The sequence below is a fragment of the Neofelis nebulosa genome, chromosome 3 (genome assembly GCF_028018385.1).
Source record: "Neofelis nebulosa isolate mNeoNeb1 chromosome 3, mNeoNeb1.pri, whole genome shotgun sequence".
NCBI classification, from domain to species: domain Eukaryota; kingdom Metazoa; phylum Chordata; class Mammalia; order Carnivora; family Felidae; genus Neofelis; species Neofelis nebulosa.
This window is the reverse complement of record NC_080784.1, coordinates 147,572,477-147,591,439: the sequence shown is the minus strand read 5'-3', so window position 1 is coordinate 147,591,439 and position 18,963 is coordinate 147,572,477. Positions and strand designations below refer to the sequence as shown.

The 18,963-nt window shown below is 37.6% G+C and overlaps 2 protein-coding genes across 11 annotated transcripts in view; one reads left to right on the top strand and one right to left on the bottom strand.

Moving 5' to 3' along the window:
- LOC131507471 (alpha-fetoprotein-like) overlaps positions 1-8,883 on the top strand; it is a 53,445-nt gene extending 44,562 nt beyond the window's left edge. For 5 of the 8 annotated variants that reach the window (XR_009259509.1, XR_009259511.1, XR_009259510.1 and 2 more), the window contains 3 exons: positions 3,838-3,914; positions 6,847-6,915; positions 7,150-8,883. Coding sequence is in view for 1 of the 8 variants with exons in the window: in XM_058722299.1 (XP_058578282.1) it covers positions 3,838-3,885 (48 nt within the window). In the remaining 7 variants the exon portion in view is untranslated. Of the gene's footprint in view, positions 1-3,837; positions 3,915-4,119; positions 5,660-6,846; positions 6,916-7,149 lie in introns of those variants that run through there. The other 3 variants (XR_009259508.1, XR_009259506.1, XM_058722299.1) reach the window with 2 other exon arrangements.
- Positions 8,884-11,238: 2,355 nt separating this feature from the next.
- Positions 11,239-18,963, bottom strand: part of RASSF6 (Ras association domain family member 6) — a 49,370-nt gene continuing 41,645 nt past the window's right edge. For all 3 annotated transcript variants that reach the window (XM_058722297.1, XM_058722296.1, XM_058722298.1), the window contains 5 exons: positions 17,843-17,944; positions 17,445-17,496; positions 12,267-12,385; positions 12,063-12,160; positions 11,239-11,961 (listed from right to left, as the gene is read on the bottom strand). In XM_058722297.1, coding sequence (XP_058578280.1) covers positions 11,886-11,961; positions 12,063-12,160; positions 12,267-12,385; positions 17,445-17,496; positions 17,843-17,944 — 447 coding nt within the window. In that variant the 3' untranslated portion in view covers positions 11,239-11,885. The remainder of the gene's footprint in view (positions 11,962-12,062; positions 12,161-12,266; positions 12,386-17,444; positions 17,497-17,842; positions 17,945-18,963) is intronic.

Sequence of the window (18,963 nt, the reverse complement as noted above, 5' to 3'; positions counted from 1 at the left end):
AGGAAGCCAAATTCTAAGGAGAAAAAGGGTGAACCAACAATGTTGGAATGTTGACAAGAGAAAAACGAATATATAAGAGGAAAAAAAAAGAAACTCGGCTATACAGGGTGAATTTGGATTGTCCAAAGAACGGGCATCTCTCACATTTCATGAAATAATAACACAAATTGTAGACCTCAGCAGGTTCAAGGAGAAAACCCTACTCACAGATACTCTCTGCCAGGTCAACGGGGAATGATAATTATAGCCTGAGATATTTCTCTGTCAACCAGCAGAGTATAATATAGAAAAAAGCAAACATGAATTAGCAGAAATGTGGGCAGGTTGGAACAATGCTTTGAAAATAATACATGCAATTTCACAATGAAAAAAAGCGAAGGTCTACTTTTAGATACGACTTAACACGTTCATGGGAAAAGATCTGCTGGGTAAGTAGTCTGTACCCAACAACTTGATGGGTCTACTGTCAGAGCCACTGTAGTCTTGGATGCATTTCCAAAGAAAAAACAAGGACCAGGTTAAGCAAGGTGATAATCCCGACGTAGGTGGATCATTGTGGGTGAACTACCAGTGCAGGTGGTCACAGGTTACTATGTTCAGTTTCTTATAATACATTACACAAGCTTTGAAAATAATATAAGCAATACATGAACACAACAAGAGCTCAAACAGAACACCAGGGTACATTTCCCCTTCCCAATTTTGAGTTCTTTCTTCTAGTTTTCCTAGTGATTCCTATCATCACCTTAATAGTTTCCTAAAATATTCAAAATATTCACGTCACATAATGAATATGGTGTGCTTCTGCTGACTTCAAGAACCCCATCCAGAGACTCTTTCTTAATTTATTTAAAAGTATTTTTAGTTCTTTTGTTGCTTCTATTTCTTGGCCCTTCAGTTCCAGTCAGCATCTAGTGATTCTCCCAAACATAAGTAACATGTCTAAACTTCCTTTGACTTCCTGCCAAGTTTACTTTTTAAAGCTATACCATTGTTCTACAGTGTCTGGGTTTATGTATCTGCTTATTAAATACAAAGTTTATATGCTTTGTTCAGAAGTTAATGCTAAACACTGGAAATGATTCAATAGTATATTTAATTGTGTGTTTACTTTGAATATTACTTATATCAGTACCATGAATGGATTGACCAACTGAATGATTTACCCTGTTAAAAGGTGTAGAAATTAAATGAACACTCTTCTCTTACCACTACCAGCTGCAGAAAATCATGCCACTTTTATTTAGTTTCACATATTTGGACTATGATTTTCTTGTATATCCTTCTGTATTTAAGAGTTTCTAATTGCCTTTCTTTTTCTCTGTTGGCAAATAAAGCACGCACTTTCATCAGATTACTAGAATGTTTTAAGTTCTTAATAAGACAGTTTTTTAATAGAATATTCTGTCATCTTAAAAGAATATTTCAAAAAGCCCTCTGAGCTAATCTTTCAATCAGATGTAGTTATTTCTGGACTTATCCATGGCTATTCACATAGGGTTTCATTTCAGTGTAATCCTGGGTAAATTGGACTATTTCTAAATACAATTTTTTTGTTTTTTTCTTGGACTAGTTTACGTTTTGTTGGGCTACATTCTTAACATATGTACATATGTATGTATGTATTATTTCAGAATAATATATAAACTTTCTGGGTCCTTGTATTTTATTATTTTTTTAAGTTTATTTATTTATTTTGAGAGAGACAGACAGAGAGAGAGAGAGAGAGAAAGAGAGAGAGAGAGAGAAAGCCTGGGGAAGGGCAGAGAGAGAGAATCCCAAGCAGGCTCTGTGTTGTCAGTGCAGAGCCCAACACAGGGCTTGATCCCACAAAACATGAGATCATGACCTGAGCTGAAATCAAGAGTCGGAAGCTTAACCGATTGAGTCACCCAGGGGCCACTGGGTTCTTGTATTTTAAAATATTATTTTGTCCATATATTTGCACAATATTTTTGCTGATATGTCAATGGGTGTTCTTTAGGTGTAAACAATAGGACCAAATTCTGGCTAAGTAATATTAGTTTATTGAAAGAATAGTGGCGGCTACAGTTTGAAAAACAAGCTGAGCAGTAGACCAAAACCAAAAGCAACTCAGAAATTAGTGACTTTCTGGTATTTTACTGCTATGACATATCATCATTTCATTATTCTTCGCCCCTATTTTTGCACTTTGATATTTTGGTCAATGTCATACTGATGGCCTTTTTCTTCCTCCTTAGCAGTTCATCAATATCTCTTACATTGATTTTTTTTTTCTTTTTAGCATCGACAAGGCTTTCTTCTTTTTTAAAAGCATTTTTACCATTATTTCACTGGGGTCTTGGAAGAGATGAGAGAAAACACATTTTAAGAGGATATTAGCTGATTGTTATGTCCAGAGAGTATCTAGAATGAAAAAAAAGGATTGAAATGCATGTCACAAGGATATGGAGAAATTGACTGGTAATGGTTATCCCAAAGTCTTAGGATGGGTGACCTGTTAGCAGTCTACCAACATGTCCAGGATTATAGGACATTAGAGTGACTAATTTGATGTCAGTGTAAGGAAAATGTTTCCTCTTTTTCTCTGTTCTCTGCATTCCATCACCTCATGGAACATGAGTCCATGCTTTCTATTTCTAAATCTTGCTTGTGCTTTGCCGCAAGATGTTGAGTTATCCCTTATTTCATGTAGGACATTTCTCATTATTACAGTAGTTTTTCAGATTCCTTTCTTCTACCTTACCTTACCTTTACCAGAAACATTTTCCCCCCACCTCTGCATCTGTCATCATTACAAGTGAGAAATTTACCAAGGAACTATGGAATAAATAGGAATAAATAAAGTCAGGAAGGACGGATATGGAGAAATAGGACTTACCCACTAATATTAGGTTCAGAGCAAATGGATAAGATTAAATATAAGGGTCTTGAGGTTGAGCATATGGGAAAATGTCCCATGAAGATTGATTTAAAAAGTCATGGGTTCCCAGAGAAACAAAGATTCCTTAAACTACAGAGCTATTTTGAAAACCAAACTTAAATAGATTCCAGTCTCTAGATAATTTAGATGTGGTACTGTTTGAGGGTAGGAGAAAGGCTAAATTAATAGACTTTTAACCATGTCCCACAGGGTGCTAGGAGCTCTGGGGAGTTCAGGTCACCTATCCACTAGGGTGCGCGGGCTTGTGTGTGTGTGTGTGTATGCGTGTGCACACACACACACACACACTCGCTCATGCACTAATTTTAGCAATGGAATTCTAGGGGCCCTATTCCCACTTCACTAAAGATCACTTAACTTTTACCTATCTCTCTGGGCTTCCAAGGATGACTTTTATTTGAATAAAGAGCATACAGGTAAAAATTGGGGAAAACTGCTGGATTTAGAATAGAGGTCAATACCAGTGTATATGAAGATGGTAAGGACATGGATCAATGTTCGTGGTTTTGATCCTTTTGAATTCTTGTACCTGATTATATAATGATTTAGCATGGGATTAGCCTAGAGAAGTTTTAAAATGCATTGAGAAACTGATGTTGATTGTTTTTACCCTGCGCCAAAAGAGTCCCATAGTTTTGTGAGGAAAAAGCAAAGTTGTTTTTTTTTTTTAAATCCAAATCTGGGGTCCTCAGAGTGAGAGAGGTATTGCAGTTAAGTAAGAGCTTAAGCTAAGGGACTAGGTTGTGAGAAATTCTAAGATCTTGAGCAGTGAGCACTTAAGAGCCCCTCAACAGGCATATACAGGTAAGTCTTAAAGATTTTTCTGTTTGGGGATCATAAATGTTCGGGTGTCTTCTTTTGTTCTGTTTTTCTCTTTCTTTACCGATGTACTTATTTGCTTTCTTTTCTAGGGGTCCAAACTGATTGAAAAGTGCCAGTCTCTCTTGGGACACAAATGACCCCAGAAAATGTCTGTGCGGAATCTTTGGTGAGATCCGCTTTTTATTTGTCATGAGTAATCAAACCCATGTCTGAGATTCAAAATAAGATTCAACAAAATCATTTCTTAGCTACTCACAATGTTACTCAAGAACACTAGCGCGGCTACACTAAATCTCTCCTTTTCTACTCAGAGAAACCTACTTATTGTAACCCTGATACAACCAGCTTACACTCTTCCTTTCTCCCCTAAGCTTTCGGCTTCTCAGAAGCAGCACCAGAAATATGAAATCAAGGGGCCTTTCAAAGCCTCAGGTAGACGCGATGGGCTGCCACACTGAGCTGGAAACTGGCTGCTGGGTTTCCAGAGTGAAAAAGACCCACCTGCAGTTTGGAAGTTTCTGTCTATATCACTGCTGAAAATGATTATTGATGAACTGAATGGAATGTGCTTTATAATAAGTTAACTTTAGAATTGCTTTGGCTTTTTTTTTTTTTTTTTTTGAGAAAGTGTGGAACCGGGAGGGTACTTGGAACTGCTTATAACATTCATTCATTGAATAGACTTTTAGTGGGTCTAGTGTATGAGGTGCTATCCTAGGAGCTTGTGATACATCGGTGACCATGAAAAACTAAACAAAATCCCTATCTTCCTCACGTTTACCTTCTGGGGGAGGTTGGTGAAAACATATCTTTCCTTCTTTTTGTCTCTCTCTCTCTTTCACCATCAGTTAGACTTGAACTAACTAGGACTTTGCCTTGTGCCTATGGCATTGAACACATGATGAAATCAAGAAAATATTTAACGTTCTGTTTGCCAAGAGCCTCTGAGTTACTTGCAAAGCTACAAAAGGTCATAACTGAGGTGGGGAATAGGTTCTGTTGGCCGTACATTGTCTCCTACGTGCCAGATAAGTCTGCTTTTGCAACAGCCGGTGTCCTAAAGACACATCATTACATGTAACTTCTTGCTTATTATTGTCACTGGCTACAGTAATAATAACTAGCATGGTGCCAGATACTAAATTTTTACCTGTAAAAACTCATTTAGTCCTCATCATAATCTAATGAGGAAGGTACAATTAGTAACCTTCCCATTCTACAGACCAAGACGATGAGCACAGAGAGGTTAAGTATCTTGCCCAAGTATTCACAGATGGTTTGGAACCAGGTTTCAAATCTAGACCATCCATCTCCAGAAACTGGGCTCTTAATCAGTGCATTCGTGCTTTTTTGTCATGTCAAGGAACATCATTATCTAAAAACTCAATAGCAGAGTAATCTCCCTGAAGCACTGATTGCAAACAGTGGTAGTTTTCTCTGCGCCATGTTGAGAAGAGAATGGCTAATTCCTTCTGTGAACAGCGAACCAAATAACTCGCTCTGTCTCCTTTAACCATTGATTCTGCCACCAACGCTTTGGAAGAATCCCTCAGAGGTTCATTCAATTTCTCATTCTTTTTTCTCTATCTCTTTCTTTCTCTCATCTCTTTAATATATATTTGTTAATTCCTTTTTCTATGTGTGCTCATTTCTTTCTTTAAACTTTGAAATTGAGTTCTGACCCCCTTGGCGCATTTTTCTCATCCTTCCACCTTTTATCTTTACCCTATGTATGTGATGCTGACATTGGAATGCAGGGGCCCTAATGTTTATTAACTTGAGCTTTTGGTGATGATTTGTGTAGTAGTCTTTTCCCCAGCAATCCTAGGATCAATGACATAATGAACTTATCATTTAGACTTATGTTTATTTTTCCAGATTTTTTTGTGTTTAATAAAAAATAAGCAGTAATAGTGTAGTGCTTACTAAATGAGTTATTCTGATTAGAGAAAAAAATTCTCATTATATTGCATCTCACCTTGATTTTAAATAGTTTTACCTCACTCCAGTGATTTCAACATGTTCATATACATTAGCAAATTAGATGTGAAAAAACGTTTGCAAGTTCCTATTGTGTTTAATACACTGCTAGGTGCTATAGAGAAGAATATGAATTTACTAAGACCAGATAACTAATGCATTTATACAAGAGACAAACACATAAGGAATTACAACAAAGGGCAGATTTCAAATTTCCAGTGTCACAAGAGCAGAGCTGGTAATGTGATTCACAAGAGTTTGAGTTCACAAATTGTCACAGAGACCAGGAAAAGTCATGGAAGAAGTGACCCTGCCCAACGACTAGAAATTAGGCAGGGTTTGAACAGATAGAGAAGTGGTGGGATGTGAGGTGTTTTGGGGAATGGTGAGTGATTCAGTTTGGTCCGTTGTAAGACAAAAATTAAGTAGTTGTGGGCAATGTGATCCAGTGGAAGATAGGGATATAAGGGTGGGTGGGGACATACTGTAGTTTAATTTTAACAACAGTTAAGGTTTATCACATTTTTAATGTGTAAGGTGCCAGCCTTGACATGTATTATTCCTATAACTCCCACAACCATCCAGTGAAGTCGGTACTACTATCCCATTTTACAGATAAGGACAAATAAGAATGCCAGACAGAGTGTAGTTTAGGGTGAAGCCATAGATTTTGGGGGTTGAGAGTGTGGATTCCGGAGTGTGGTTCAAATCGTACCCAGTTTTTCTAAAGACCTTAGCAAATCTCCTAACCTCTCCATGGCCTTCCTCATCTATAAAATTGGGTTGAAAGGGTAGCTTCTTTGTGGGACTATAATAAACACTAAATCAGCTAATATAGGTAAAGCTTAAAACAGTACTTGACAAATGGTAAGTGCTATTAATGTGAATGATGTGAAATTGCCAGTTTGGTAGATTAAATATTGACCATTTCAAAGGGCTCAATCAATCTAATAGGTGTTAACTATTATTATTTAGAAGACAAATGAAAAAGAAAAGAAAAAAGAGAAAGAAAAAAAAAGAAGAAAAAGAAAAAAGAAAAGAAGAAAAAAGGACAAATGGATGCCATTGAAGGGTTTTGTTCTAATGCATCCTATTCCTTTCTTTCCTTTCCCGTGTAGATATAGCAACATGACAGTTACACCTGCCATCTTGTCCACCTCATAGGCTGCCTTGAAAATGGACTTCTTGGGGCGCCTGGGTGGCGCAGTCGGTTAAGCGTCCGACTTCAGCCAGGTCACGATCTCGCGGTCCGTAAGTTCGAGCCCCGCATCAGGCTCGGAGCCTGGAGCCTGTTTCTGATTCTGTGTCTCCCTCTCTCTCTGCCCCTCCCCCGTTCATGCTCTGTCTCTCTCTGTCCCAAAAATAAATAAAAAACGTTGAAAAAAAAATAAAAAAAAAAAAAAAAAGAAAATGGACTTCTTCCCCGTTCAGTTCCTGAAACCAATGTGAACGGCCCTAAGCAAAATTCCATAGCAACACTGCCTAACTGAACATTTCATATAACCAAGAGATAGTAAAATATACCACCAAATCAGAGAAAACCATACAGAAAAGATTCTATATTTCTTTAGCTACTGGGTCCGATTTGTGAAAAGGATGCATATATACAGGAGCTTTTAGAAAAACATTTCATATAACTCATTTGTACATTCTTTTATTCACTGATTCACTAATTCATTAAGTCTTTTATTCAATTGATTTTTATTAAGCACATCCTATATACAAAACACAGCATTAAATTCAGCCAAGTATACAAAGATGAATGTAACAGGTCCTCTACCATTAATAAGTATAACATTACTGGGGTTGAATTTGAACTAATATGTAACTGGTAATAAAAAACCTGAGCCACCTGAAGCAAGGATAAAGAGTTTTATGACAAAAGTTTATATTCTTGTATTATGCAAAGATACCTCCGAACAGATTTTTCTCTCTGAAATTGTATTGCCATGTAACAAATTATCCTAAAATTTGGCATACTACAACAGCCATTTATTTTCTCATACATTTTCAAAGGTCAGGAATCCAGGAGTGGGTTAGCTGGGTTTTCTGGCTCAGGGTGTCTCAGGAGGCTGTAGTCAAACTGTTAGGGCTGTGTCATCTGAAGGCTTGACCGGGACCAGCCCATGGCCCACTCATCTGGCTGTGGACAGGAGGCCTCAATTGTTGCTGGCTCTGGCAAAGGTCTCTGTTCCCATGATGCAAATCTTTCTCTGGGGCTGCTCTCGCCGTGGTAGTCGGCTTCCCTCAGAGCCAGTGACCCAGGAGAATGAGCGAGAAGGATGCCACAGCGTTATATGACCTAGTTGCCCAAATCACACAGTGTCACTTCTGCTGTCCTCTGCTCATCAGGATTGAGTCACTAGGTCCAGTCCATTTGCAAGGTGGGAAGGATTAGGCCCCACCTCTTGAGAGGAGGAATATCAAAGACTTTATGAATATATTTTAAAACTACCACAGAAGCGAAGTTAATGTCTTATTAAATAATTTTATTTTTCTGCATCTGGTAGGACTCTGCTTGCATGTACTTGCTACTTCTTGTTGGTAACTTTCTAATCATAACTTATCTATGCCCTAATTCAAAAAGTAACACGTGTTTATTATAGGCTATTTAATAAGCATAGAAAAATAAGAAATGATTCACCCATAATTCTACAATTCAGATATAACCACATCTAATGTGTTTTTGGTTAGTGTACACACACACAAACATATTTTATGGATAACAGATATTTTGAATATTTGTATGTATATTCTTATTTAGATATCGGATATGTAAGAAGAATTTCTTCCATAATTACAATTTATTTGGAAACATAATTCTAATAGCTGCATAATATTCTGTGGGTAAATGTTTTTTTCCTTCTGTTTTTTTCCATAATTTTGAAAATTTAGGCTATTTAATTATTTTTATCACAATAGCAATATAATAAGTATCTTTGCACAATGGCTTTGTAGGACTGATTATTTCAATATAGGATCCTCTAAGCTGAATTATAGGATGAATTTACTGCTGAACTGCTTTCAAGAAAAGTTATATCCACTTGTATTTCCACCAGTAGTCTCAGTGGCCATCTGACTGTAATTTGCTGAGTATTTAATCTCATTTCTTAATCTTTGCCAATAGACCAAAAAGTGCATTTTGTTTTTCTTAACTTTGTGTTTTGATGACATCCGAGTTATTTTGTTGACTCTGTGCTCCAAATCCATCCTTAGCTGTTGGTTCTTTGAAAATGGATACGGACCCTTTAGAATTATTTTATTGACTCTCTCCTCCAAATTTGTTCTTAGCTCTTGGTTCTGTGAAAATGGATATGGACCCTTTGTGTTTCCTTTGCATTGTGCATGATGTCCTGCTTCATCGGTAGAGGGCGCTGAAGAAGCATTGTAGCAGGAAATTTGGTCTTTCCAGATTCCCAGGGCTGACTGACAAGGCTTTGGGGAAGCCCACTTTTTTCCTCCACTGCTTTGCCCAGAGTGCTTTCTCCAGGGCAGTTTGCCTGTAGGGTGCAGCTTTCTTTACCGTTTGTTCCCCCAACTCCTTCATCTTTCGATTGGGTTTGTGGTGGCACAGCCTGGAGCTAACCCTAACCTGAACACAAATCACTGCTTTCCACACCACCCCCTGGATTCAGTGCCTGCTCACAGAGAGGGCCCCCGGGGGTGGCCATCTAGTAAGCTACCTGACCAGCCTCTGTCCCACACAGCTTCAAAGATACTGCAGCCCAACTGATGCACAGAGTTGTACCGGGTTCCTGCAAAAGAGGCCCCTATAGCTCCCAATCCTGGCACACACACTTCTACTTTACAGTTATTCTCCTATCATCACAGCTTAATTAAAATAAAAAAAAAAAGTCCATTTATTTATTTTGAGAGAGAAAGAGACGTGGGGGCGGGGCAGAGAATTCCAGGCAGGCTCAGCACTGATGGCGGGGCTCGATCTCACATACCATGAGATCATGACCTGAGCCAAAATCAAGAGCCAGACGATTAACCCACTGAGCGACCCAGACGCCCCACAGCTTAATTCTTTATTTTAAACTTCTCCTGCTTAAATTACTGTGTTTCTGTCTCCTTGCTGGATACAGTTGATCACCATTAAGATACAAGTCTCCTCTCACAACACACCTAGTAGCTCTTTGTATTTCTTCTGTGATTTTACTTTTCATGTCTTTTTTCTTTTTTTCTATCCATGTCTTGGAATTTTTCTTACATATCCTGTAGACTTTCAATATATTAATGATTAATCTTTTGTCATTTAGGAAAGGCACTTGACACTATTTTAAATTTTTATAAGTATACTGAATTTTAACAATTTCATTTGCCCTACTTTAGCAAGATGAGACTTTTTCTGAATTTTAACAATTTCTTTTGCCCTACTTTAGGAAGATGAGATATTTTTATTTTTATTTTTTTAAGTTTATTTATTTATTTTGAGAGAGACAGAGTATGTGAGCAGGAGAGGGACAGAGAGAGAGGGAGAGAGAGAGGATCCCAAGCAGGCTCTGTGCTGGTAGCACAGAGGGTAGCACGCAGGGTCTGAACTCATGAACCGTGAGATCATGACCTGAGCTGAAACCAAGAGTCAGATGCCCAATCTACTGAGCCACCCAGGCACCCTGAGAACATAATTTCTTATTAACCGATAGCTGGAAAGATAATGATGCAAGCCTCTGTTTTCCTCAATAAAAGATTTCCTAGGACTCAAAGGTCACAACACACTTTTACCTTCATTGAGTTTCGGTTTTGGTGACACTAGGAAGTAAAAGCTTTGTCTAAAAATGTTTCATATTTTAATTTTGATAGTCTTCGAACTTGGGCTTGTTACATACAACTTTTTCCCTTAGTACATGTAATGTAATCAAACCAGGTAACACAATGCCTATGAGGAATGTGAAGGAAAGTGGTTTAGGGAATGGACCAATGTTGCATAAAATTCCATTTTAACATAGAGTTCACAAATAAAATCATAGGTGATACTTGTGGCATTACCAGTTTTTTGTCCCCCCTTTCTTCAAGTCAGTTTTAGCAGACTTTTAAGTATCTTGGGAGTTGTGGGATGAGTTGTCTTGGAGAAAAAGAGCAGAGCTCTAGAATCCCTGCCTATTTTTTGCTACAACAGTTGCGTTATCCTTTGTTTTCATCTGGCAACAAATGGTTATTGTGGATCAACAATGTCCTAGCCCATTAAACGTATTAAGTCTCTGTGGTATACTTGTTTGGAAAAATAATGAAAACCAGTTTAACTGACTTTTTAAAAATGCTTAAGAACTCAGGGCACCTGGGTGGCTCAGTCAGTTAAGTGTCCGACTCTTGATTTTGGCTCAGATCATGATCTCAGGGTCATGAGCTGGGAGGCCCACACCAGGCTTTGTGCTGACTGTGGAGTCTGCTTGAGATTCTCTCTCTCCCTCTCCCTCTGCCCCTCCCCCTACTTTCTCTCTCTCTCTAAAAAAAAAAAAAAATGCTTAAAAATACTTTTTGAAAGTCATGAGAAGAACAGAAAAAAAAAAAAAAAGAAGGGTTCGGGTTGAGGAAATTGCAATTTGGATTTCTTAACAGAAATCCAATCATCTTTTCTATCCCAAAGGACAGATAGTTCTGATGTTACAAATAGCCAAAAGCCACCAACCATATAGAGACAACCCTGGGTTTCATGAAGAAGCTAGAGTTTGCACGGAGCTGAGAAACACCATCACTCACTATCAGACTCCTTTGTAGGGTAAGAGTGTGCTTCCTTTTTATTTCAAGAGCTGGCAGCTTTTACTTCTGAATCAGTTGTGAGAATCCGTTGATGATTTTTTAATTCTCTTGACAGTTCAAGCTGAAAGAAGTTTACCCTACATGATATCTGAAGACATCATTTAGATTCAAGTTCATGGAGTGGTTTACTATAAGAAAGTATTTTGGATACACAGTATCCAAGCTTGTTTCAGTTCCTGAAACAAATTCCAGCTCCTTTCAGTGCAACTGTGAAGCCTAGGTAAACTCATCACTTCAAAGGGAGACAGGCTTTTTCAACATTCAATTTTCCACAGATTCAAGTTCACAGACATTTGTATGAATGCAAGTATGGAATTTGTGCATTCATCAAATAGTAATATCCCTCTAATTTTGCTAAAGTGTTTCAGAGTTTCAGCAATTACAGCCTGGTCTGCTAAACGGTTGTCTCAGTTTTTACTACCCGTTTACTTTGGAGACATTTCATTATAATAGCCTTTTCTGTACTGAATCTGAAAAGGAGAAGGAGAAAAGGGGTATTAAAAATTGAACACAATTTGTGCGCTGAACCTCTTATAGGAATAGGCACCCAGCATACATACTCCCAACTTACTTTGTTATTGTTCTTTGAATCTCTCTTTTCTCTTCTTCATTTAATCTTTGAAGGATGGATTCCAGGAGAGGGAAATGAAAGTTAATGTACTGAGCCACCTGAAAAGGGAAACAAAACAAAACAAAACAAAAAAGAATGCAGATTCTGTGAGAGGTGCTGAGTCAGGAGGAAGCAAAGAGAGATTCAGGGTGACAGTATCCATACATCACTGCTAATTTCTTTTTCATCTTTATCCATGAGGAAAATGCGAGCATTCTCTTTGGAAGGTCCCTGCACGAGCCTATGCAGTAGCGGGACATCTGTCTTCTTTAGCCGCCTCCGCTCTACAAATGAAAACAGGAATCAACTATAGTTAGCAGTCCATCCTAGAGAAAAAGAAGAAAGACAAGTTGTCCACTCATTTTCTTTCTTTAGCTCACGTGGGGAGAAGACCTAAGAAGAACATACAACAGGAGGCACTCATTCAAAGGAGTAAATTAAAAGTAAAACCTTTAAAAGAACCCAAAGAGAACTTCTTTCTCTTGCTAGATCTTAAGGTTTGATTTATATCTCAGATAATTCAGTCTTGCCTTTAGCTTGGATGTTCAGACAAATCTCCAGTGCCATTTATGCTTTTACCAAGCGACACACCTAAAAATTCTTCATCATTTGTCATTCATTCATTCATTCAACAAATATTTATTAATTCTTTCCTAGTTCAGTTAATGTATTTCCATCTTTCCAGTTGTTTAGGTCCAAAACTTTATAACTATCCTCAATTATCCCTTTGTTTCTCATCTCAATCAAATCCTTGGATCTTCCTTAAAAACTTGTTGAGAATGTCTTTCACATCACAGGTCAGTGTTTTTATTATTTCATTCATCTGTGGGCTTCATCCATGCCATGATAATGAGATGAGAAAGGAAACAACTTCCAATTTGGTATATTCCAAGAATTTCAAATTTCCAAAAGTTATAAATACTCCCACTCACAAAAGCACTTCCAACTTTCTGTCAAAATAATTTCACATCTGTCATTTCATTTTTATCAGAATGAAGCACAAACAGAACACTGTGTCCTTACATTCGTCTCCTTTCCTCCTTTCTCAAATATTTTTTGAGTTCCTACTATGTGTCAGGCATTGTTCTCTGTGCTGGGCACCTTCCAAAACAAAGCAGAGTAAAATCCACTTACGAAACTTACGTTCTAGTGGAGGACACAGACAATAAGGAGGATAAACCAATAAAACATATCATGTATTAGTGATAAGTACTCAGAAGAAAAATAAAGCAAGGAGAGGGATAGAAAGTATGGGTCTGTGTAAATAGGTGTGTACAGGGGACAAGTATGCAATTATTGGTAGGGTGGCTGAGAAAGGCTTCACTGAAGATGTAACATTTGAAAACAACCAGAAGCAGATAAGTACTCAGAAGAAAAATAAAGCAAGGAGAGGGATAGAAAGTATGGGTCTGTGTAAATAGGTGTGTACAGGGGACAAGTATGCAATTATTGGTAGGGTGGCTGAGAAAGGCTTCACTGAAGATGTAACATTTGAAAACAACCAGAAGCAGATGTGGTATGGAACCATGGAGCTCTCGGGGAGGTGTGTTCCAAACACAGTAAGTAAATAAGTAGAACATCCTACAGGTCAGTGCATGCCTAATGATATCAAAGAGAAGCAAGGGACCAGGGAAGCTAACATAAAGATGAGGAAAGGAATATTAAATGTTGAAGTGAACACGTACTGGGACCAGCATAAAGACTCTGGCTTTATTGCGGGAAGGGAGACCCCTGGAGGATGAGAAGTGATATGACATTGTCTGACTTCTATTGTTAAAGAACAATCTGTCTGGGTGGGGGAGAGGGGAAAATGGGGGATGGGCATTGAGGCACTTGTTGGGATGAGAACTGGGTGTTGTATTTAAGCCAATTTGACAATAAATTATAAGGAAAAAAAAAAGAGCAATCTGTCTGCTATGTTGAAAGAGACTGAAAAGGGAAACGGGTAGACCAGTTAGTCCTTTCTACGCTGTCATCTAGGAAATCAATTATGTCAGGCACTTAAAAGTTTCAAGAATCAGAACTGTGCTCATCCCCTGGGTGGGACTTCCCCCAGGAAAAAGTCAGTAATATTGTCCGTTCTTGTTTCCACAGAGTCAGAGTTCATTGTTTTAATTCCTCCGCATTTCTGAGGCAAGGCTACAGCCCCGGTAATTTAGCGCATCTTAATAACATACTAGAATCCTCTTCTGACCTCTACATGTGGTATAACTGCCTCCTCTGTTTGTTGCGTTCTTAATATTCCAGAGCAAGGTTTCTTGCTTCATGAATTTGCTTCTGGGATAATTATTAAGAAATACATATTCCCAGACTGTTCCTAGATCTGGAGGGGTTTGGGAATCTGTATTTTAAATGAACTTCTCAGGTAATCCCGAAGTGCACTAGAATTTGAAAAACACTGTTATAGATCCTGGGCTTAGTAGATACGAGGTGTTAAAATGCACCTGCCTTTATTTTCCAGATTAATACCTAAACAGGTGCTATAGGTTCCATTTTTTTCTCTGTTCCTGATCCCTAAAAGGTGCTACTTAGAGTTATCTTCTGTTCTGGATTTTGTGTGCAAGCATTTTTGACACGAAAAACAAAATAAAACATGATTTTCACAGATAAAGTTTTAAAGAACTACAGTTCTGTGGTGAAAATAAACATTTTTTTTCTAATTATAAAAATAATTCATGGAGAATTCTATCAGGGAGAGAAACGAGGGGGATATATGTACAAATTTTCAGTTATTGTATAAATAAGTTTTGAGGATTTAATCTCCAGCTTGGTGACCAGAGTTAATAGTATTGTATTGTACATTTGATAGTTGCTGAGAGTAGATCATAAGCATTCTCACACATACCCAAAAAGCCTTAATTATGTGATGTGAGGATATGTTAATTATCTTGATCTTGGTAATCATCCCATAATGTATATGTGTATCAGATCATCACATTGTACTTTCAATATAGCAATTATATTTGTCAATTATTCCCAATTATTCCTCAATAAAGTTAAAAAAAATTTTTTTTTGATGTTTTATTTTTGAGAGAGAGAGACCAGACAGAGAGCAAGTGGGGAGGGGGTTGAGAGAGGGAGACACATAATCCGAAGCAGGCTCCAACGTGTCAGAGGGAGTGCAACGTGGGGCTCAAACTCAAAAACCACTAGATCAAGACCTGAGCAGGAGTCGGAGGGACACTTAACTGACTGAGCCACCTGGGTGCCCCTTCCCCAGTAAAGTCTTAAAAAACCACATATGCTACTGGAATTGAAACTATGGGGAAAAGCAAAAGGCAGAAAGTAAAAGTCACCTGGAATCCCAGAACCCTGAGACAATCAGCCTTACCCTCTGTGTGGCCAACCCTTCGTATATCTCTTTATGCACGCACACAAACACACAATACATACAGGTGGTCATGTCATACTTGCTATTTTTATCGCAGACATATTTTTAAAAAATGATTTACTTGTTGTTTTTGTTTTTCCTTCTGTGCTCCTCCTCCTTCCATCCTCTTTCCTGCATTGTCCTGACCCCCTAACGGGGTAAGTGGTGTCAGTGACTTCATATTTATCATTTCATACCTTTCTTCCTGATCATATGATCATATATACCCCTATATTTAAATAGGGGTTTGTAATTCCTCTAGAAAAATGGGATCATATGATATACATTTTTAGTCATGTTGCATTTTTCATGTAATATATATTATGGAATCCCCTCCATTTAACTGGTATAATCTGACACATTCCATTTAATGGCTGCATAACCACTTATTCAATCATTCTTCTGTGATAGGTGACTTTGTCTTTAATTTTTTGTCATTATAAATAGCCTTGCACATAAATCTATAGGTACTGGTCCTTTTAGTTTTGTGGAATAGATTCTCAGCAGTGGCATTGCCAGGTTAAAGGGTACTTATACTGTAAATTTTAATAATATTGTTAGAATGAGTTCCAAAAAAGTAAAGACGGCCATATTTTCACCAAAACTGCATGAAAATACCCTTTTACCCTTCACCACACCACACATAGGTAGAATCCTTCAAAAACATTTCGCCAATCCGATAAATATGAGATAATATTGCATTGTGGGTTCTATTTTCATTGGGTTGTCTTTTTGTTGTCACTTTGCTAAAACTATTTGATATTATACGTATTAAATTTTTATCTGATATTTTTCATAATTTGCTGTTTCTATCTTTTACATTTTTATAAGTCTGTCTCTGCTTTTTATTTATTTAAATTTTTTAAACATTTTATTTATTTTTGAGAGAGAGACAGACAGAGTGTGAGTGGGGGAGGGTCAGAGGAGAGAGGGAGACACAGAATCTGAAGCAGACTCCAGGCTCTGAGCTGTCAGCACAGAGCCTGACGTGGGGCTCGAACCCATGAGCTGTGAGATCATGACCAGAGCTGAAGTCGGACGCTTAACCAACAGAGCCACCCAGGCGCCCTTGTCTCTGCTTTTTATTTTATACCTTTTAGTTTTTTCCTAAACAATTAGAATATGAATATATACACACACCCTTAGAATTTTTAAACTTTATATTATATTTCTTACATTTAAGCTTTAAATTAATAAGGACTTTAATTTTGTATATGTTTGAAGATCCGACTTCCATTTTCTTACAGTTGTCCTGGTATCAAAATGTATTATTTTATTCTGTTCAATTTCCAGCTCAAACATTCTGACACTTAAACTCTAACTGGAGATATTTCTACAATTTAATATATAATTTTTTTCAACTTAAGAGTTTTCAAAAAGATCATTTCACTATTGCCTTAGATTTTTCTCTAATCTCTCTTCCATCCTGTTCCCAGCACCCCACATATAGCCACTTCCCAATGCCAACCTTTTACTCCCTACCACCAACTTCTGCATATTTTTCTCTACTGAGGAAGAGAGAACGCTCCTACAGTGTGTCAGACACTGTGTAAGAAAGAGGTAATAACAAGATCAGAGATAAATGGTATGCATTGATGACTGCAGTAAGAGCTAGAAGGAGAAGGGAAAGCCAAAAAGAAAGAGGTCCAGAAGTCAAGGACTTCAGTGTGTAACAATTCTTTGGAACTCTCCATAGACTCTCCCAGGCACTGACTGCCATTCAGGTAATTTGATGTCTGGCCAAAAAGCAAACTCTTTTGTATTATAAACTCTTCTAGGATATCTTATTCATAGGTTATCTACCTCTGAAACTGTGCAATCTGAATAACCTTCTAAAATACCCTCCCCACTTTTCTTCTTCTTCCCTTCCTTCCCTTTCTTCCACAGAAAGAGGGTTAGCTGCTCTTGGGCCTCCCCTGTGGGCAGAAAACTGTAACATACTGGAATCATGTAAAAAGAGGGATCACGCTTACCTCCTGTTGCAAAAATAATGTAAAGTGCAAAATCCTGGGCACTATTTTCAATCTGTCAATGGAAAAAAAAATAAGCAGACATGAATTCTTTCATATTTGATTGACTGGTCATTGGCAGATGTTTTCTGAGCCAGCCAGGCCCCAAATCTGTATATTTTTCCTCACTTTTGTTATACACTTTTAGACAAGAATCCTTTTTTGCTCCCTGTTGAGAGAATAATATAATCTCTTAAGGCCCAATTATGAAAAGGTGTTATTCGTGAGAAAGAATTCTTCGGAAACGAACCATTTAATTTATATGTACATGTTCATAGGTCTTTTTCAGAAGAGTACATTTATGTACCTATAGTTAACATATATACAAGACAGTTATAGCTCAGTTTAGTGATAAAGATTACCTTAAATTTTTGGAGAAGTTGTTCAATTACTTCTTCAGTTCTCATATTACTGTTTATTCTGACTTTAGTTTCTGATCCAAAGGCTGGAGTGAAAATTGATGTCTAGAAACAACAACAACAAAATATTGCCATGGAAATTCTTAAACTTACATCAAACTAACAAGAATCAATATGGTGAAACTGGCCTCCTTCTCCTTCTCCTACTTCTTTTTTGAGGAGCCCAATATTATATTATATTATATTATATTATATTATATTATATTATATTATATTTTAATACTTTATTGTCAAGTTAGCTAACACACAGTGTACACAGTGTAGTCTTGGCCACCCCTCACCCCCATCAACCCTCAGTTTGTTCTCTGTATTTAAGAATCTTTTTGGTTTGCCTCCCTCTCTGTAACTTACTTTTCCTTCCCTTCCCTTTATGGTCATCTAAGTTTCTCAAACTGAGAGTGAAACATATGATATCTGTCTTTTTCTGACTGACTTATTTCACTTAGCATAATATCCTCCAGTTCATTCTTTTTGATTGATGAGTAGTATTCCATTGTGTGTTTGTGTGTGTGTGTGTGTGTGTGTGTGTGTGTGTACAACATCTTTATCCATTCATCAGTTAATGGAAGTTTGGGCTCTTTCCATAATTTGTCTGTTGTTGAAAGCATTGCTATGAACATTGGGGTACATGTGCCCTTGTGAATCAGCACTCCTGTATCCTCTGGATGAATTCCTAGTAGTGCTATTGTTGGGTTGTAAGGTAGTTCTATTTTTAATTTTTTGAGGAACTTTCGCACTGTTTTCCAGAGCAGCTGCACCAGGTTGCATTGCCACCAACAGTGCAAGACGGTTCCCATTTCTCCACATCCTCGCTAGCATCTGTTGTTTCCGGAGTTGTTAATTTTAGTCACTCTGACCAGTGTGAGGGGGTATCTCAATGTGGTTTTGATTTGTATTTCCCCAATGATGAGTGATATTGAGCATCTGGTGAAACTGGCCTTCTTATGGGCAAAGAAAGAAAAATCACAAATCACCAATTTAAAAGTTTTGTTTTCTCGTGTTTGCTTTCTTTGTTGTTGGATACTACGCATCCTTTTAAGCAACTTTACATTGTTTCTAGAATT